At 60.1% G+C, this 20,289-nt stretch overlaps 1 protein-coding gene across 11 annotated transcripts in view; it reads right to left on the bottom strand.

Moving 5' to 3' along the window:
* Positions 1–20,289, bottom strand: part of PTPRF (protein tyrosine phosphatase receptor type F) — a 138,151-nt gene that overhangs the window by 14,432 nt on the left and 103,430 nt on the right. For 3 of the 11 annotated variants that reach the window (XM_041738179.1, XM_041738178.1, XM_041738181.1), the window contains exons 8-21: positions 16,880–17,149; positions 14,852–15,433; positions 14,508–14,644; positions 13,963–14,107; positions 10,012–10,317; positions 9,251–9,444; positions 6,185–6,211; positions 4,705–4,822; positions 4,047–4,625; positions 3,314–3,411; positions 2,880–3,133; positions 2,697–2,790; positions 1,925–2,140; positions 1,445–1,599 (exon numbers count right to left, since the gene is read on the bottom strand). In XM_041738179.1, the coding sequence (XP_041594113.1) occupies positions 1,445–1,599; positions 1,925–2,140; positions 2,697–2,790; positions 2,880–3,133; positions 3,314–3,411; positions 4,047–4,625; positions 4,705–4,822; positions 6,185–6,211; positions 9,251–9,444; positions 10,012–10,317; positions 13,963–14,107; positions 14,508–14,644; positions 14,852–15,433; positions 16,880–17,149 (3,175 nt within the window). The remainder of the gene's footprint in view (positions 1–1,444; positions 1,600–1,924; positions 2,141–2,696; positions 2,791–2,879; positions 3,134–3,313; positions 3,412–4,046; positions 4,626–4,704; positions 4,823–6,184; positions 6,212–9,250; positions 9,445–10,011; positions 10,318–13,962; positions 14,108–14,507; positions 14,645–14,851; positions 15,434–16,879; positions 17,150–20,289) is intronic. The other 8 variants (XM_041738180.1, XM_041738182.1, XM_041738185.1 and 5 more) reach the window with 7 other exon arrangements.

Raw genomic sequence — 20,289 nt, 5'->3', positions numbered from 1 at the left:
CCTTCTGCCTGGGTCTCTGCCTCTCTGTGTGTGTGTGTCTCCCATGAATAAATAAATTAAAAAAAATCTTAAAAAAAAATAAAAATTAAAATAAAAATACAGTAAGTTCTACTTTATTCAATGTGGGGCTTGAACTGACCACCTCAAGATCCAGAGATGCATGTTCTCCCGACTGAGCCAGCCAGGGGTCCCTGGAAGGGAGTCTCGAAGGATGCAATGGTAGCAGCTGGGTGGGCCTGAGCAGGAAAGCTGCAGAGTGGAGGGGGCACAGCCCTGGTTGGCCAGGGAATGGCGTTAGCTCAGTGATGAGGTCAGGAATGGCAGGAGGGGCCAGACGAGTCAGGCACCTGACTGTCAGGTGATAGAGGTCACGCTGTATTTTGGGAGCCACTGATAAGTTTTAAACTGTGGGTCACAGGGACGCCTGGGTGGCTCAGTGGTTTAGGGCCACCTTCAGCCCAGGGCCTGATCCTGGAGTCCCAGGATTGAGTCCCACGTCTGGCTCCTGCATGGAGCCTGCTTCTCCCTCTGCCTGTGTCTCTGCTTCTCTCTCTCTCTCTCTCTGGGTCTCTCATGAATAGATAAATAAAATCTTAAAACAAACAACTGTGGGTGACAAATCTTTGGAAGTACCTTTTAGGCTGGTAGGTGGATGGATAGAAGGGGTGGCTCCAGGGGTAGGTGGCTACCAGCACCCGAGAGGACTGAGGAGCCCCTTGTGCCAGGTCCCCAGCTATGTCTGCACGTGTACGGTCTCACAGGGAGCCCACCGGGAGAGGAGGAGCAGGTGCAGCCATCTTCGGGACAGAACTCTCAGGGACCGGGCAAGTAAAAGGGAAGAGGAGGGAGAGGCTGGCATCCAGCTTTCTGGTTGCTAACCAGGTGGAGGGACCAGTCCCTTGTTGCAGGGACTGCACGGAGGAAGGTTAAGGGGAAGGTTCAAGACACGTTGAGTTTGCGACAGCTAGGGATGCTGTGGTTACACCAGGAGCGCAATACACGGGCGCCAAGTGAATGTCCGTGGGTGTGTGGGCCTGCAGTTGGGTCTGCACCTCTCTAGGCCTAAGTGGGAGAGCCGGGCTGGGGAGTCGTCTAGGAATGGTGGCAGAAGAAGTGCTGGATATAGGAGACTAGGAGAGGGCAGTGTCCTGAAGCTTAAAGACAGACATGCTCACATCCACCGAAAGAGAGACACAGATGGACAGACGTGCCCAGGGATGCAAGTGAACCAGCCCTCTGTGAAGCTGTGGCTCCTCGGCGCACCTAGATTAACACACACGTGTGTGCACACATGCTGCTTCTGCTGTTCTGGGCTCCCCAGTGAGCCCAGGAGCTAGGGTGCAGGCTGCGGTGGCTGCCCTGTACCTGTGTGAACCATGCCGGGGAGGACCTCAGAGTCCAGGGGCAGGTGGCTGTCCCCTAGAGCCCTGAGTACAGCACTCACCTCTTGAACAGGAGGATGGCGATGACAATGAGGATGATGAGGATGACTGCCAGGACGGGGCCTGTCACCCACAGCATCTCAGGCTCCTCCTGCTGCTGGGCTGGTGTCACCTGGACCACGATCTCATCAGAGTAGGGGCTGGAGGCATAGCGCTTCTGTGTCCCAGTGGAGGAACGGCATGGGTGGTGAGCTGAGTGTGAGACCCCCCACCGTCTGCCCACCAAACCTGGAGAAAGGGCTCTGGGGCTGGGCTCTGCTGGGCTGGCTGGGCCTGGATCCTAAGGGGCAGACCTGAGCCTGGCCAGCTGACTGAGTCCCTAGGGCCGGATCAGCTCTGGTCTTCCGGGCCCTAGGGGCTGGTGTCTTTTGAGATCCCTAGTGCAGGTCTGGGGTCTCTGGGGCAGCCCTAGGTCTGGGATCCCATGGTGCTTGACATGGCCTACTCTCGGGGTGCTGGGAGCCCAGGCGGCTAAGGCAGACCTGGTCCACGGGTTCCTTCAGGGAGGCGAGCACAAAGCACTGATAGCTCAGGTCTGGAGACAGAGGCCGGTTGTAGAAGCCCCGGTAGCTCTTCTTGTCTCCCAGGGTGAAGCTCTCGGGGAGCACGTCCACCTGTGCAGCCACATATGGCTTCAGCCGCTCCGCCTGCCGCCGTCGTCGCCGCTCCCCACCGCCCTGCTCGATGGCCTCCAGAAGCTGACGGAGCAGAGCACAGGGATCACACCGAGCCTCAGACCAGGTGCCCCGGGGCCTGTGGCTTGACATCTCCCTGGCCCGAGACCAAGGCTCACTTTCCATGGAAGGGGCCTGAGTCTGGCCCTGCCCCTCGTCCTCACAGAATAAAGCCACATACCAGCATAGAGACATGCCAGCCCTGTGAGCAGAGGGCCTCTGGGTAACCTGCCCCTCACCCTAACCAGACGGGGCTGGCTCTGCACCTCTAGGAGGAGGGGACGGGGGTTCCCAATCTGCTGGGACTGCCCAGTCGGTAGGGCTCAGGAGCCTCTGGACCTGCAAAGCAGGTCCTGGGGGATCCTCAGCAAAACCCTCCAGGGTGTCTCTAGTCTCTGTAAGCCTTCCAAGAGTTTTCTGAAAACTCCCAGGGGACCGACCGCTTCAGAGCCCCCAGAGAGGCCCAGGCTACTGGCCAGAGCAGCCAGACAGTGATTCCAACTTGGGGGTGTCACTGGGGCCACCGCCAACCAATGCAATGGGGCTGTCATTGATGGCGCCCCATCCCATCCGCAGGCACCTCGTCCAGCTCTAGCTCCTCAGGCGTGCTCCATCTCGGGGCCAGCACGCTCCCACCCACGCGGTCGATGGGTACCACCACGATGTAGAACCACCTGGGTGGGCAGAGCAGGAATGAGGGCTGGCATCGCCCATGCTGGCGTCACCAGCCCTGTCCCTCTCCCGCACGGCCTCATCCACACACCTGATGAGTGAGGCATCCTGCACGTGGGGCATGGAGAGGGTGAAGCGACCATCCTCTATGAAGGCGGAGGCGGGCATCGGCTTGTGTGGCAGGAGGTCTGGGGCCGTGCGGATGGACACGAGGTGCTGCAGGCCCCCAGCGCTGCTGCCACGGTTCATCAGCACGAACGAGTACTCCGTGTTCGGCTGCAGGTCTGCGATCAGTTTCCGCATGGAGTGCCCGTCCACCTCCACACTCTGCCCATTGTACAGGATCTGTGGGGGGGTGGGAGGGACAGGCGGTGTGTTTAGGGGGGGCCTCCCTGTCATGGGCCTATGGGCCAGAGCATGTGTGGTCACCTAACCAGGAAACTGCGTCACAAATGCCCCCACATAGGACGGCCCATGGCAGGCCTGTGTGCATGCTAGGCTTGGCTGGCCATGGCCCTCACCCACCTTGAAGGGTACAGCCGACTTGTAGGAGTCTGGGACCTCCCAGCTGAGCAGCACAGATGTCTTCATAGCGGCCGCCACACGGAAGTTCTTGGCAAACACTGTGGAATACAATGGGGGGGAGGGGGTGATCATCTCGGGCTGTGTAACGAGGCTGGGGTGACAGGTTCCCTGCCAGGAAGAGACGTCGGTCAGGGCTGGCGGTCAGGAATGGCTGCAGAGGCCAGGTACCCCGCTCCTAGCCAGCTTCAAATCACACAGCTCAGCTCTCAGCCCAAACTCCTCTTCACAGTGAGTACCGAGCCGGGCAGATGCCACAGGACCCGTGGTCAGGATCTCCAGAGGTGCTGGTCAGTGACCAGTTGTCAGTGGGATTTGGTCATGAGAAGCCTGTGACCCCACACCAGAGCACGGTGGAGCATGTTCACTGGAAGTCAGTGGGTCATGGCCCCAAGAGATTAGCGTCCCACACCCAAGAATGGTGATGTGGTCAGAAGAGATCAGTGGGTCAAGGTCACGAGAGATTGGAGTCACACAGCAGAGGTCAGTAGGTCAAGGAGAGCAGAGGTCAAAGGTCGCATACTGAGAATGTGGCACCTGTTTGCTAGAGGTTAGTGGTCATGGTCATGAGATTGGAGGATCACACAGCAGAGGCTGGTGGATCACAGTAGCCAGAGGTCAGTGAGTGAAGGAGAGCAGAGATCCCCAGGCGCGGCCATGTGCCGGCAGCACACACCTTGCTCCATGGGCATGGTCCGGGACTGGATGCTGGGGCTGAGTGGGCCGGCGCCCTTGCTGGTACGTGCGCGGACCTTGATGTCGTAAGTGGTGTCCGGCTTGAGGCCAGAGAGCATGAGGTGGGTGTCGGCGGTGACATTCTGTAGCTCCTGCTGGCTGTTGATGTCACGATACACCACGGAGTAGTTGGTGATGCGCCCGTTCCTCTCCGCCAGCACCGGGGGGTCCCAGGTCAGCTCCGTGGTAGAGGTGGTCAGCCCTATCACGCGCAGGTTTTGGGGGAAGCCGCTGGGCACATCCTCGGGAGTTGTGATCTCCTTCTCGAACTCCTCTCCCAGGCCAGCCCGGTTCTTGGCGGCAAGCCGGAAAATGTAGGTGGCTCCCTTGTGTAGGCCGGTGACTGTAAAGTGCTGGTCGTCCTTGCCAAAATCTAGGATGTTGGGCTTTGCCTCATCGGCACGGTGGTACTGCAGCCGGTAGCCCAGCAGCTCCCCCGGCAGCTCCTTGGGGGGGTGCCACTGCAGCAGTGCGGTGTTCATGGCCGTGGTGCTGACCATCATGGTGGGCCGGCCTGGGACTGAACAACCACGCACTGGCTCTGGTGCTGCCCGCCTTGCTGCCCCCGCCCTCGGCTGTCCTGGACCGCCCCCACTCACCTGCCCCGGTCGTCGTGACAACTTTGGGCTTGCTGCGGGCACCATCCCCTTTGGTGGTGTAGGCGGCGACGGTAATGGAATAGGTGGTCTCTGGGGTCAGGCCGCTGATGATGGTTTCCTAAGGAGGAGGAGGGGCCCATTCCCATCACAGAGGAGCAAGGAGGCCAGACTGTGCCAGCCCCTCAGGACCTTAGCCGGCAGGGAGTGGCTGGGGCACACAGGGCTAGAGGTCCTGGGGGGCAGGGTGGCGGTGCTGTGCAATGCTGGATTCTGCTGGACACAGAGGGCGGGCAGGTGGGATGTGTGCCCAGGAGGTCCCCGCCCATCCCGGGAGCCGCATGCCTGCACCAGACAGCTCACTCTTCCTCTCAGGTAAAAACAAAGGGCTACACTGTTCCTCTACTCCATTGCACTGTGCATACATGACACACAGGGCATAGAGCTTCGCATGCACGTAGCACCTTGTGTGGTTCCTGGCACACACATGCAGGCAGCCTACAGCTCCACCTGTGTAAGCAGGCAGAGGGCCACTGCAGTGCACGGGTGTGCGCGCGCGCGCGCGCGCACACACACACACACACACACACACACACCCATCTACACCCACAGCCACAAGCAAGGTGGAGTGGGCCCAGGTCCCACCCTGCAGGACCAAGTCAGGACCCCATGCGACCTCACGTAGGAAAGGGCTCTGTGAACACCATGTGCTCACAATACCTCATGAGACAAGAAGAAAGCAGAGGAAGATAGAAAACCCCCACCATGGGGAACACACTTCCCCACTGTCCCAGGTGATGCCCAAGGAGTCGGCCAGGGTACTGTCTCCCAGCCTTGGCAGGCCCTGCCTATGCCCATCTCCAGCTGAGGCATTATTTCCAGAACATGCGGACAAACACCACAGAAGGCCAAGCCACGCCACATGGAGGGCAGAGTGGGAAGGAAGGGAACCACCGAGCAGTGGGAACAGAGCTGTCACCGCCAACCCTGGTGTCCCTCCAGCTCTGAGTCTCAGGTGGGGCCACTGCAGCCACCACCCACCCCTCGCAGACACCCTCCTGCCCCAGCTGGAGGGTGTCCCAGGGCTGGGGCTCCAGAATGTACCAATGCTGGAACCGGCTCCCCTGATTTCCCTCCCAGCCTGGGCCCGGGAGCAGGGGATTTTTCACTCCAGGGATCAATAAGCCCTAATGATCAGGATCGGATTTAACTCCATCCCCGTCTGGCCAGAGTAGGGGCCAGGCCCTGGTCGATCACAAACACTGGCCTGAAATTGCTGCTCGACAGGCGAGAAGTAAGGATTAGAGGAAATGCCAATCGCTGCTCAGCTCGCCGCCTGAGTCTAAACGCCAATTTTCTCCGGATGTGGCTGGTGCCCTGCGGATCTTGGCAGCTCAGGCTGGGGGAGAAGGCGGGGTAGGGGAGTGTCCCACGAGCCCAGCCTGACCCAGGTCTCTCCTGCGCTCGCACACCTGTTACTTACATAGTCCTCGGACTCCTCTGGCCGCCACTGACCGCGGGAGGGAGAGAAAGGGAGACAGGATGTGAAGGACTCTGGCTGGAGTGGGCCTGGCCCGGGGAGGGCAGATGGAGGCCGTGGGCCTCTGAAGGGCCTGCCCTTGGCGGGTAGCACCCCAGGACCACTCCCCATCTGCAGATGCGCCAGGGTTGAGGAGAGGAGGGAGTCGGGGAGGGCACACAGGCTGAAGGGGGAGGGCGCCAGGACACAGAGGGACCAGGGAGCGCTGCCTACAGGTGCTTTGAGGGAGAGGCCGCCAGACTTAGGGGAAGACCCCCAACTCCTCTGGGAGAGTCTGGCCTAAATGCCTGTAGTCACGGTGACTATTCAATCTTTCACTTTCCCAAGTCTCCCACTTGGGAGACAGTACAGCTGGCCCGGGCAGGAGGGTATCTCCAGAACGGTGACGAGCTGCACGGGGCCAGGAGGTCGGGGCAGGCTGGCCAGCATGATGATGAAAGGGTGAGTGCCAAGCTTGGAGTCTGGGCCCTTCCCCACAGGCACAAGGGAAGCAGTCAGACCCCTGTTCCTCCTGGGGGTGCCCGAGATCTCATTTTGGTAGGAAGGCATACTTGAGGGCCGGCAAAGTTGCTATTTCTCCGTACGTTCTTCTTTAGGCAACAGTGCATGCAGATGCGCTAGACAGGCAGAGGCAGTGAGGTGTCCCTTCTGGGGTCCTGCGGCACCAGAGGGCCGAAGCTGGCCAGCATCCAGCACAGCAAAGGGAGGTGGCTCAGGACACCTCCAGGCTAGAGGTACCATGGGGTCCTCTGGCCCAACCACCCTCGTCGAAATGCTGGTGTGGCCTCTGTCCACGGACCCCGGTTTCTCCTGTTCTGGGAAGCTGTTGGAAAGGCCTTGAAAGGGGCAAGGGACAGGATATGGCAGGAGGCCATCGATGGGTCCCTGCGGGCCATGTCCACTTTCCAGGGTGTGGCTGGGCCCACCTCTGCTCTAGGTTCCCCGTTGGGGGGATGGGGGGGGAACCTCTCGCTGTCTAAGCCAGGCCTGGGCATGAATGAAGGTCCTCACAGAGCACCTCTCCCGTGTCGGAGGCAAAGGGAGTGAGAAGGAGGAAAGACAAAGCGGATGAAGCAAAATGGAAGGACAGAGGATGGAAGGGAGTGGCGGAAGGGAGAAGACGAGGTGGACACAGCCAAAGAGAGGAGACAAAGAGGGAGCAAAGGAAAACATGCTGTGAGAACAGACCTGAGAGGGAGTGTACAATACATAAAAGGTGACAGGTCTGGCCACACACTTGAGGAGGGTGTGACCCCCATGGTACTTCCAGAACTGAGGGGAGCCCTGGCCTAAGCAGGTGGGGCAGCTGCTGGGTAAAGGAGGACAGGCTGTGGTGTCCTTGACAAGACGGTCAGGGGACAGCTGGGCCCTGTGGTCAGGCTGGGGACCAGGCCCCATCTGCTCTCCTCCAGGCTTGGAGCAGAATGACCCAATCCCAGGGGGTCACAGGGCAGGCCCTCCATCTTCAGCTGGATTTCCTGGAGCCTGGAGCTCATGTCTGCCCCCCTGTTGTGGGATGTCTGAGGTCACAAGGACAGTGTCCCTCCTCCTATGGCCCAGCTCCCTTCTGACCACTTAGAACCAGAAGGGGCACCTGAAAGGGTAACCCCACTGTACAGCTGTGTCGCTAGCCCCCTAGGATGGGAGGGGCTGGAGGGAGCCCATTCCCGGGATGTTTCTGGGTGGGTGTGTCGTGGATGCTCCAGGAGGAGTTCTCGACCTGCCCCAGGAATGCAGGCGGGTGCACATGTCCGCCTCCTCCACCCCCATACCCCCTCAGCACTGGGCAGGCTGAGGAGAGGAAGACAGGACCCTCTGGCCAGAGAGGAATGTTGCCTCAGAGGGCTAAGCCCAGCCAGAGGCATGAAGGGGGTCTTTCTATGTGGGTGAGCTCACCCTGAGCACAGCATATAGAATAGGGGGTCTGTCCCCAGCACCCCTGGGTCCAGCCCACATAGGGCTGGAAAGCTGGATGGGGAAGGCGTGTGGTCTCCGAAGGGAATCTGGGCTCCTTCTCCCCCTCTGCCAGGGCCGGCTCAGTGCTGCCCTGCAGGTCCCCTCCCAAGGCCCTGGTTCTGGCTGGGGACACCTTGAAGGCAGACCACACCAGGTGTCAGGACTCTTCAGCAGAGTATTTGGGGAGGAAATTCGCCACAGCACTCACAGCCCTTTCCAGGAGTTCAGAGACGGTTCTTGTCCAAGCTCAGCCACCTACTTCCTGGGAGATTCTGGGCCATTCACGTAATCTCCCAGTATCCCAGATTCTTGCCCTGAATCGCAAACCAGCGCTCGGAACACCCCAGGGACCTCACCCCAAGCTCACAGGCAAAAATCATTATCCCCTGGAGAACAGATGCGCACAGAGGAACACATGAGGCTGGCGGCCAGGCTAGATCTTGAGCGTAAACACCAGGGGCTGAGCCATCCTCCTGCGGGGCCAGGCACAGAGCAACACCCTGGCTCAGCCGTTCACAAAAGTGCCATGGCCAAAGGCCAAGTGGGGACCAGCGACTGCGGGAGCACTCTCCCTGCCCTGGCTGGGACGGGAACAGCTGCCCAGCCCGGCACTGCTGAGGAGGAAGGTGGATCACAGATCCCAGCCTAACCGACAGTGAACGTGCTCTCTGCAAAACACAAAGGAGGGTCCGGGGGGAGCTGAAGCCCAGGCCGGGGCAGGGGGGGTGTACACTGGGAGCCGGAGTCTGGGCTCCTTGCTGCCTGTGTTGGTATCTGCTAGTCACAGAAGGGACTGCCAGGCTGGGACAGTCACCAGGGTAGATGGGGCTGGCGGGGCCTGGGCTGGCATGACTCAGGTAGACCCAAGACAGAAGAGGGGGTGTCCCTGGCACCTAGCCCTGACCTCCTGGTCTGAAACTTCCCCAGCCTGACGCAGCAGGGTATCTGGGTGTCTCCGTCCTCTGAGGGGAGGCAGGGGACGCAGGCTCCAAAGATGTAGAGCAGCAGGCTGGTCTTGTCCACCCTTCCACCCGCCACCTCCCAGTGGCACACCTGGGCCTCAGCCAGCATGACGTCCTGGATGATGGGTGGGCCACGGGGCTCGCCATTCTCTAGCCGCACATAGGTGACCTGGTAGCCACGGATCTGGCCGTGCTGCTTGCTGGGAACAGGCAGCTTCCAAGAGACACGCACAGCAGTGGAATTCAGTGGTTCCACCTCCACCTTCCGTGGCGGTCCACTGGGCACTGGGGACCAGGAGGAGGGGAGAGTCAGGCCTGGCGGTATGGACCTTGAGTTGGGGGGGGGGGGACACAGACACTCCAGGGCCTTGCCTTTGCACTCCCTGCCCCTGGAAAGGCCCTGATATGGCTTCTACAGACCGTCTGTCCCAGGTGCCTAGCACAGGGAAGCCCAGCTGACCCCGGTCCCTGAGCTACCTCACTTGGTGGGGAGAGTGGTGGTGAGGCACCAGGCCTTCGGCCACCTCGGAGTCAAGCACGACCTGTTCCATCTCCTCCCGGGCCCCCACATCGTGCCGATGTCTGGCCAAGACCGAGTCTAGTTGATTGTGCTCTGAGTGTCTCCTGCACCAGTCTCCCCAGTCTCAACCTCCCAGACCTTCGGGAGGGGCCGCTGCTTCTGCCTTGGAGCTAGCCCCAAAGCCTGGGATTCGGGCACAGGCTATCCCCCTCTGCTACATTCCCCCAGCATGGGCTACCAAGCCTGTACCAGGCGAAGGCCCTGGGGTGCCGTGGGGGTATCTGGGAGGGGTGCCTCCCTCCCCTGCCCCTCCCCTTGGCGCCACGGCCTACCGTCCTCGTCTGTGCGCACGAGCACCGGGCTGCTCTCCGGGCCAGGGCCCACGTCAGTGTGCGCCCGCACCCACACCCGGTACTCCGTCCACTTCTCCAGGCCCACCAGGTCCCAGCTGGAGTGCTCGCGACTGATGCTCTCCACCACATGCCGCCCTCGGTCCTCGCCGTCCACTGCCTCGTAGGCCACTGAGTACTGGGTGATGACGCCGTTGCGGCTGGCGGCTGGCGGCGGGACCCAACTTACCCGAACCGTGGTGGAGCCCGTGCTCACACAGGTCACCTTCTGGGGAGGGGCAGAGGGGGCTGGGGAAGACAAATGGGGGGAAGCAGGCAGATGGAGGGTGGGGGTCACGGGCACAGTGACTAGTCACAGAGGATGGGAAACTCACCCAGGCAGGCTACTCCCTGAGTGCAGAGTAGCTATCCCAGGGCCCCTCCTAGGCAGGCTGCCACCGCCGCCAGACAGCCCGGCTCCCTCTGGACCACAGGCTACACACACACACACACACACACACGCACACACAAGGTCTCTCCCACATGTATGCCATCTTGCATTAAACCTCGCATCAAACCCTGCCAGCTACACACAAGCATGGGTCATGACTCCCTGGCCCCTGGCCTCTGGGCCCCTGGCCCCTGGTCACACACACAGCCATGTAAGGAGAACCTCTAGCTGCTGTGCCACAGCTCCTGTCAGGACGAGCAGCCTTAGTGGCTCTTCGGGCACAAGGGAGCCGTGGCCTGTGCCTACGTGGACAGGGTGCCTGTGCCGGAGCCACTAGGAACCTGAGACTGGAGGCTGGACAGGAAGGAGGCCCATGGCCTTGGGTAATCTGGAGAAAATGTACTCTATGGAGATGCTCTCCCTCAGTGAGTCCCCTGGGGTCAGGAAGCAGATCTGAGCCCCCTTCCCTCGCCCCCAGGGGCATATCCAGTCCTCAGTCCTACCAAGGAACCTGGTGCTGTTACATGGCTTCCTCACCATCTGGAGTTGTGGCCCCACACTGTGCCAGGGTGACTTGGGCACTTCCCTCCCTGGCCCGAGGCCCTCATCTCCACGGCTTTCTCCTTCCCTGCATCGCAGTGGGCACACCCTGGGTATCGCCACGCTCAGGATGGTCCTACTCCCTGCACGTGGCCTCCCACACCCCCTCACAGACCCTCACCTTGTCCCAGCTCAGCTGCTCAAGGTGCGCAGCAGCACCCTGGCTCCTCGCCCCCCTGCAACCTCCGCCTGTTTGCCTACCATCCTTACTGCCCTCAATGTTGGGCTTTGACCCTGAGGTCTGCACCTCACCATCTACCCCCAACTCCCTCACCTACTTCTCTTTCCAAGCCCCTGCCCGGCCGGTGCCAAGCCCTGGATGGGTCCAACCCTCTGCCCTCTCCAAGGCGGTCGGTCCTAAGGCAGGTGGAAAAGCGTTGCCTACCCTGGAAGGCTGGCATCCTGTGTGCAAAGTCCCCAATGGCCTCACCTGGGCCCTGTGTGCTGTCTGCGGCCTCTCTTCTCTGCCCAGCTCACTCTGCTGCTGTACACAGAACGTTTTCAACCTCCTCCACGCTCCGCTAACCTCCAGCTCTCAGCACACAACTGTCTCCCACTTTGCAGAGAAAACTGAAGCCTCCCACCAGCAGCTCCCTCCATCTCTCGCTACCAAACCCACCGAACAACTGCAATCTCACTGAGCCACCCTTGCTTCCCATGAGGAGGGAGCTGTGCTCTCCCATCCAAGGTGGATCTCTCCCATCCATGCTGTCCCCTCCCCCTACCTCCTGAGCCTCCAAAATCCTTGTCTTTCCTGAATTTTCGACTTCTCTGAATGGACTCATTCCTCACCACGTTTAAACATGCTCAAGGGCAGCCCCGGTGGCCCAGCAGTTTAGCACCTCCCTTTTTTTTTTTTTTTTTAAGAAAAAGAATTATAAGAAAAAGTAGTTTTCTGCAGGCGCATTGTGCTTTCCTAACCCCCACCCCCTTTTTTTTGGTTAAATAAAGTGCTTTTTGTCAAAAAAAAAAAAAAAGCCCAGGGCCTGATCCTGCAGACTCGGGATCGTGTCCCAAGTCAGGCTCCTCCCTCTGCCTGTGTCTCTGCTTCTCTCTCTGTGTGTGTCTCTCATGAATAAATAAATAAAATCTTAAAAAAAAAAAAAAGCTAAAAAATTTCCTATCTTTAAAGACAAAAGCCCATCCTTGGGCCCGCAGCACTCAGCCTCCACCTACAGCAGTCCCCTCCCTCCGGCTAGGCCTCACAACCCTCGCCCCAGGTCCTCCATCCAGCAGACGTTCCTGCGTTCCTCTGGCCCTGACTGCTCAGCAGCAGCATCGGCTCTGTTCCTTCTGCTCTCTTCTTCCAGCCTCCGAGACACTCCCTTCTCTGGGATTTCCCACTACCTCTGGTCCTTGTCCTCAGGTTCCCTCACCCCTAGCCCAGCATCGCCACCTGCACAGCTGGCACAAGGCTCCGGGCTGAGGTGCCTGCTTCGGCCCTACTTCCTGCCTTCTTCCCAGGTCTGCACACCAGAAGCACAGACTTCGCCTGATGCTCTCCTTTCCCTCAGCATCCGAAAGCCAAGCCGTCACCAAGTCCCAGGCAGCTAGCACCCCAGACGGCTATCTGATCCACCACCATCACATCTGAGCTGCCGTCTTTTGCTTAGACTCTTGCACAGCCTCCTAACTGGTGTCCAGCATCCTGCTGGGCTGTCCCTCCTACCTGTCTTGTCCTCTCAACCCGTGGCCAGCTGCCATGGCCTGCTGCTTATCCCAAACCACAACTAAGTGCCTTCCCGCTTCAGGGTCTTTGCACCTGCTGCCCCTCTGCGTGAGGCCTACATCACCCAAGGAAGCCCCCTGGCCCCCTCAGACCAGATGAAGCTCCCATCCCAGCACCTCTCCACTGTTTGTCTCCTCCGTAGCACTTCAGACAAATGTAATTAAAAGCTCATTTGGGTAATTGCAGGTTGAACATCCATCTGCCCCACTAGACTAGGATTCCCTGCAGGTACAGGCCACGTCGGGGTCATGCTGCCAGTCCTGCTCCGTGCATGGGCACAGTGGGAGCGCAGCAGGTGCCTGTAAGTCAGATCCGTGAACACGGAGTCCCATCTACACACAGTCTGGGGGCACATGGACTGCCTCACAGACACTGCCGTGTTTAAGGCCGTCACACGTGCTGTAACTGCCTCAATGTCATGATCCTGTCCAGTCACACATCCACGGCCCCTGTTAGCACACAGAGCCTCACGGCTACCCAACCCCGGGGCACACCAGACACTCATATGGGTGCGGCCCTGCCAGGTGGCCACACGGGGTCACACGCAGGTCCACAGCACTAGTCTCACGTACACAGGAATATGATAACCACACAGCAGGCAGCCCTACAAGCGGAAGGCCGCGTGGTCCTAAGGCAGGCACGTGGACAGTCTGCCACCTGGGCTCGTTCTCACAGACATGTCCCTACGTGCCGTGGGCTCAGTGTGATGACACAGCTCCCATGTTCTTCTCGTGGTGCGGGGCATGAGGCAGGGAATGCAGGTGACAGGGGAGATGAGATGTGGGGATATGGAGCAGGAGGACAGCTGCCAGAGCGGGGACATGTCTGAGACATGGCAAGCGTGGCCGTCCCAGCGCTGAGCATGGCCCAGTCAGCTAGTGTGACCAGCGCAGACGGGTGGGGGCGGGGGAGGGGGATGAGTCACAGACACAGAACTTACCTGGTGGGGGGCTGGGGGAGGGAGGGACAGAAGTCGGGTGGGGAACGGCGTGGGCAGCAATTGCCTGGACACAGACTAGTAGAAACTTACCTGCCCCTGTGAGTCCAGACCCGGAACCCAGACAAGAGCCCATCCAGGGCCCAGCAGACCTGACCACCCCCCGCCCCGGTCGAGGGGGAAGGGTGTGTGTGTCTCTGCCCAGCTACAGGAGGCGTAGCCTCAGGAGACACTTACTGGACTGTGCTGTGCGGGCCTCAACGGTGGGGGTGAACACGCCCACCCCCATCTCAGAACGGGCGGCCAGCTGGAAGTGGTACAGTGTGTCAGGCTTCAGATCCTCCAGGGTGTAGGAGGAGGTAGGGTCGAAGGTCACCTTGTGCTGGAAGAGCAGGGAGCACTCACTGACGCTCTGACCTCACAGGCTGCTCCCCAACTTGGGCTGCGGCTGGCCCCTGTGGACCCACTGTGGCCTAGGGCCACCTCCATATCACACGGCCACTGCACAGACTCCGTGGCCATGAGCGTCTGAGACAACAGCTCTGTGAGTGCCAGGTAAGCCACAGAGCCGGACAGACCCAAGGGCAGACTGAGGGACTGTCGCCCAGCAGCAGGGACAAAGACTATAGAACCATGCTGGCCACGTGAGCCCCAGGGCCACCCCTGGGGGCCATGTCCATACAACCACAGGATCCAGAAAGTCTGCCGGGGGGAGCCCCGCACAGAGCCTACGGGATCCAGGGGAGCCCTCCTCCCTGCTCTTGTCCCCGCCGAGCACCCACCTGCTGGCCTTCATCCTCTGCTGCCCAGTACACCAGCTCGTACTTGATGATCCGCTCCTGCGGGGGCAGTAGCCACGAGAGCTGGATCCTGGTGTCCGACTCCGCCTCAGCCTGGAAGTCCGCCGGTTGGGCAGGCACTGCAACACCCCCACGCCAGGCGCCGTGAGCCTCGCTGGTTCCCCGCGAGGGCCGGGGGCACCCGGAGAAAGGAGGCACGGAAAGACAGCCCTGGAACCCTGTCCCGCATCCCAGGTGACTGCACACGGCAGGGTACAGGCCCTCAGCCTCCCCCAGCCCCCAAGGCCCCGCCGCAGCGGCCCGGCCGGCGTGCTGACCGCACCCACCTCCCTGCTGCGTCTTGACCTGGATGGTGGGGCTGGGAGGGCCGTCGCCCACGGCGGTGAAGGCCAGCACGCGCAGGCTGTAGGTGATTCCAGGCAGCAGGCTGCCCACGGTGGTGAGGAGGCCCGCGTCCGTGTTGTGCTTGTGCCAGGCGCTCAGGGGGCGGCGGGCGTCAGGAGTGTAGTAGACGCGGTACCCTCGCACCAGGCCGTTGGGCTCCTCGGGCGGCTCCCACTGCACCAGCATGGTGCTCGCGCTCAGCATGCGTGCCTGCACGCGGCGCGGGGGGCTGGAGGGCGCCTGCTCCCCTGTGCGCGCCCGCACCGCCTCGCTGGGCGGTCCCCGGCCGATGCTGTTCACCGCCAGCACGCGGAAGGCGTACTCGGAGAAGGGGCTGAGGCCGCCAATGCTGTAGCGGGTGGTGGCCACGCCGTCCACCTCTTGGAAGGGGCCTTCCGTCCCCGCCGCGCGGTACTGGATGCCGTAGTAGGACACGGGCTCTGAGTTCCCAGAGTCCCAGGTCAGGGTGACGCTGGTGGCAGTTGTCTCAGTCACCAGGAGGTCGATTGGAGGTTTCGGCAGAGCTGGGAGACAAAGCGGGAGGCTCAGAGCTGCCCGAGGTCAGGACCCCAGAGGCCAATCCTGCTCCGGGTGTTAACTACCCACGGTACAGCTGGCCCCCACGGGCCTCCTTGAAAAATGGCCTGGGGAGCTCGAGGTGACCTCAAAGGGCACCTAGCAGGGTATGGCAACACCTGTCAGAGCCCTCAGGGGCCTTCGGTCATCTAGGGTCTACCCACATCACTTCCAGAACTCACTGGCTCCTCACTTAACAACAGCCCCAGAGGTGGCGTGGCCTGGCCGGGTCCCTGCAGATGGAAAGCGCTCCGGCTGGGAGGCAGAGGTCTGCCTCTGGGGCTTGTCTGTGCTTCCTCACGTGTAACTGGGGTTGGTGTCGGGGAGAGATGTGCCTAAGAGGACAGCCTAGATGGGGCTGCTGGCCCTACACACCTGTGGCTTGGCTCAAATTGAAGGTGGAGCAGTCCCAGATCCCAGGCCAAACATTACACAATTATCAAGTGCCTACTAAGTGCTGGGCTGAGGACACGAGGTCACACGGTTGGTCACATCCCTGCTCTGGTGGACTTTACATTCTAGGGTGACTGGAAAGCACCGAGTCTGTAACCATGACTCTGGTGCATGCGAGGACAGCAGAGAGCGGGATGCTGAGCTGGGGAAAATCCATGAAGGCCTCAGAGAGCTGAGGCCCAGACAGTGAGAGGACCAGCATGGCGAGGGCTGGGTGAGGGCCGGGAGGAACCCAGCAGAGCCAGGAGGGCCAGGCAAGAGGAGTGAGGATCCCGCTCTTTACCCTGAAAGCAATGGGAAGTCACTGGAAGGCAGTTTCTTAAAACAGGGGAGATCTTGCTTTGTATCTTCAAAAGATAATTCTAGTTGCAGAAGGGAGGATGGGTCTGAGGAGGGAGGATGGAAGCATGGAGCCTGGAGGAGTGTGCGTGCCCATCCCGGGGCCCTGGTGGAGAGCCCACTCCCTGTGGCCACTCTTTCACTGCAGCCTTGACGTGAGGCTGATGAAGCTGAGGGTCTGGCGCCAGGTCACGGCTCGGGGGCCTTTCTGTGGCATCAGACCCCTGCCGGTTCAAGTCCCCGCCCTGTCACTGACTCCCGCATGACCTTGCACCTCAGTTCTCTCATTTGTAAGAAGAGAATGAGAATATCTACCTCCCAGCGTAACAGAGACTGAACAATCTGTGCTAACCAGCACAGCATCTGCCCCCAGGAGCTCAGTACCCGTTAGCTATTATTACTAACACCACGAATGACAGAAACCCCTCTCTTCACCCGAGGGCTGGTAGGACCCCAGGAGGCACCTGGGAGAGGGCAACGACCCCTCAACCTCATCCATCCCCACAACAGCCATGCTCACCTGCTACAGGTGCTGGGACTTCCCGTCACCCTCTGCACCAAGGCAGGCCTTAGGTCACAGCAGGCATACACATGGCACTCACCTTTCACTGTGACCTGGGCCGTGGCCTCGATCATGCCTAGAGAGGAGATGGCCACGCAGGTGTAGTTGGCGGAGCGCACGACATTGCTGAGCTCCAGCACGTTGCGGCCAACTGGCATCTCATCCTCCTTGGTGAGCTCCTCGGCCCCCATCATCCACTTCACGTAGGGCATGGGTGCCCCCACAGCAACACAAGTCAGGTTCACGCTGCCACCCGGCATCACCTCCTGGCTGCTGGGAGGGATGGAGAAACGAGGAGCCACACGGCGCACTGCGGGAGGAGGGAGAGAGGCACTCACAGGCCGGGCAAGATACTTGGGAGGATGGAAGGGCAGGGGCCCCTCATCCAGGAAGCCCCTCTTGTCAGAGCCAAACCCACCTGAGAGACAGGTGGGGTAGAGTCCCGGGGCCCCGGCTTACCACCTCCCACCCCACTTTTGGCTACAAGTAGCCCCCACACTCAAGAGAATGGAACACAAGAGATTCCACAACCAAGCTCCCCTGTTTTACAGCCTAGGAAACTGAGGCCCAGAAATGTGCTGTCTGCCCAGAGTCACATAGGGATTCAGCGCAAGGTCCAGGCCCCAGGTCTATACCGCAGGCCTCCTCAGGGCCACATTCCAGGTCGCCATCCGGTGCCTGCCCCTACTTGCTCCTGACCCCCACAATGGGCCTCCAGAGGGGCTCACTGGGGCACGAGTGAAGTCCAGGCACCGTAGGGTGGAGGACCTCAGAGCATCTGGGGCAGGGCACAGGGCTGGTCCAGGAGTGACGTGGCCACCTTCTCTAGAGTCACGGCCTCCACCTCTGGGCCGTGACCTGAGGGAAGAGATGAGGGCAGGGGCATGACCGCTTGCCAGGATCTCAGCCATGCTTAAGGCATAGCCTGGGAACTCCAGGGAAAGGGCTGCCCCTCAGAAGGGGGTGGGCAGGGGCAAGGGATCAGGGCGGGCCAGGGATGTGGTCCGCGGGCAGGATGGGCATGACGATGGCAGTAACATGATGAGGGCGCCGAACAGACGGCTTTCTGAGCCAATGAACAAGGGTCTCAAGGGGGAGGGTGGCTGTGCCTGGCCACGACCTCCGGCCTTGGGCTTCCCAGGCCAGAAACTGTTCTGAGCTTCCCAGGCCAAGGTGCAGCCTGGAACCCCCCGCCCCCAAAGTTGCAAGCTTGGCACAAACATTTGGAACATGCAGAGGGAGGGAAGTCAGGCAAGACCTAGCCATGGGCAGGCATGCTTGGCGTGCTGACGGGTCATGCAGCTGGTGGGCAGGGGCTGAGGTGTGTCCTTCTTGGGCACCCCTACTGACAGGGCTGGAGGAGGCAGGCAGTGAGGCAGAGTGACCAAACGGCCTCACTGAGAGTGTGTGTGGGTCTCCCAGGACCTTTGCTGGGGCGCCCGGCATGCAAAGGACCCATGCTGTCCCATCAGGAGCACCTCCGCTATGGGTTCCAGACTCTGCTGCTCGTGTAGCCCCAAACCACAAAATCAGAGCTGGAAGTAGTAACTACAGACACCATCTTGTCCAACCCCTGACCTCACTGCCACAGGGGTCAAGCTGTGGCCCAGAGCCTAGACACCCAAGGAATCACCTGTTAACGGATGGCCCAAAGGCATCTTTCCAACCCAGTAATCTTCCATCTTTCCAAACCCAGAGGTTCCCCAGGTTGGGGGTAGAGTTACTTAAAGAAAAAGAAATGCCTTGGAGTGAACCAACCCCAGAAGCTACTGCCCCACCAGAGCCTCAGCCCCTCCATCTCTCCCTGCACTGACGCATTGGGGGGCTCTCTCCCAGAACCGGCCCCCCACAAACAAGCAAGTCTGCTTGCATCATTTCTCTGTTAAAAACCCCTGCTCGGTTCCCTGAGGGATTCCTCACTCAGCCTCACTCCGAGGCCTCCACACAGCACCCCCAAGCAAGCCACGTGCGACTGGCACCGTGGGCTGAGTTCCCTCTGTACCACAGGCTCACTGGGGGCTTCGGTGCGTCTCATGGACATCTCGTGTTCTACCTTCTAGAACTGGCCTTGTTTTCTTTAGAGGAACCACCTCTCCCCACCCTAGTCTTGCTACGTGGGACATGTGACCCAGATCTGGCTAACGAGATGTAGCCTGTGGACTTTTGCAAAGACCATTAGAACAACGACTTTCTCTCTGTACTGCAGGGGCCGACCTGAGAGGAACTGAGGCCCACCTTTCCTAACACATGGGAGCACATGCTGGAGAATAAAGGAGTCTATTGTGGAGGGCAGAGTTAAGAGACAAACAGAAAAGCCTGATCAAACTGCTTAAATATCTGGATCTAGCCCTGCCTGACACCAAATCTACTTCTACATATTTTAGTTGGGTAAGACAAGAATCTCCTTGTTTTGCTTAAGCTGATTAAGTGTTTCTGTCACTTGTCCCAAAGCTGGAAGTCCCCCATGGAACGATGACAACATGTCATGGGTAGACACTTCCGCATGGTAGGCAATAGGTGGGTCCTGGGCAGGGCTGGCAGGAGGGCCCCATGCCAGAGCACCATTCAGCACTCCCTCAAATGGCACAAGAGTGAGACCAGGAGGCAAGGACAGACGTGTCACCCAGCCTGGTGCTGCGTGCCCTTCCCGAGCTCTGGAGCTGGGCCTGGGGGACAGGCAGGTCTATCTGCTGGCCAGGGGTCCAGCTCAGCCCTGGCTGGAGCAGAAAGGCAGAGGGGCGCAGCCTTAAGTCATCAGGTCTTTATTCTTAGCCAGGGGCGGCCCATCTCCTCTTGGTTCACAGGCATCAGAACAGCCTTAGGGAAGGGAAACTGCTCTTGAGCTCCTGCTACATGAGGCAGGCTTCCTTGCTGTAGATCCCATCACCTCTCGATGGCGGACAAGGGAATGGATGTAAGACTGATACTTTTTAAGTGACGTGCCTGGGTTTATGACGTGCCTTTTAAGGCCTGGCTGACAGGGTGGAAAAAAGATGCTGAGGAGGCTCCAGGGAGAAGCTTCTGGAGCTTCTGGGTAGTCAAGGCTGGTGGAAGGTATTCTCCAGTTGGCAGGACGGGGCTTGGAGGAGCCTGCGTCAGGAGAGGTCATGGCCGCAGGTGTGACCCTGGCCAGTGGCAGAAATCTTGGGGCCAGGCAGCCCTGGTGGTTTAGCGGTTTAGCACCGCCTTCAGCCCGGGGTGTGATCCTGGAGACCCGGGATCGAGTCCCATGTCAGGCTCCCTGCATGGAGCCTGCTTCTCCCTCTGCCTGTGTCTCTGCCTCTCTCTCTCTCCTCTCTATGTTTCTCATGAATAAATAAATAAAATCTTAAAAGAAATCTTGGGGCCTGATTAGTCCCAGGGGAGAAAAACAAAGCGCCCCACAGAAAGGAAGTAGGTCCTTGGCCAATACACGTCGGGTCCCAACCTAAGCAGTCCAGAAAGCGGATA

This window comes from Vulpes lagopus, chromosome 23 (genome assembly GCF_018345385.1).
Source record: "Vulpes lagopus strain Blue_001 chromosome 23, ASM1834538v1, whole genome shotgun sequence".
In the NCBI taxonomy this organism is placed as follows: Eukaryota; Metazoa; Chordata; class Mammalia; order Carnivora; family Canidae; genus Vulpes; species Vulpes lagopus.
The sequence above is the reverse complement of the archived record's forward strand: the minus strand, read 5'-3'. Positions and strand labels throughout refer to the sequence as shown.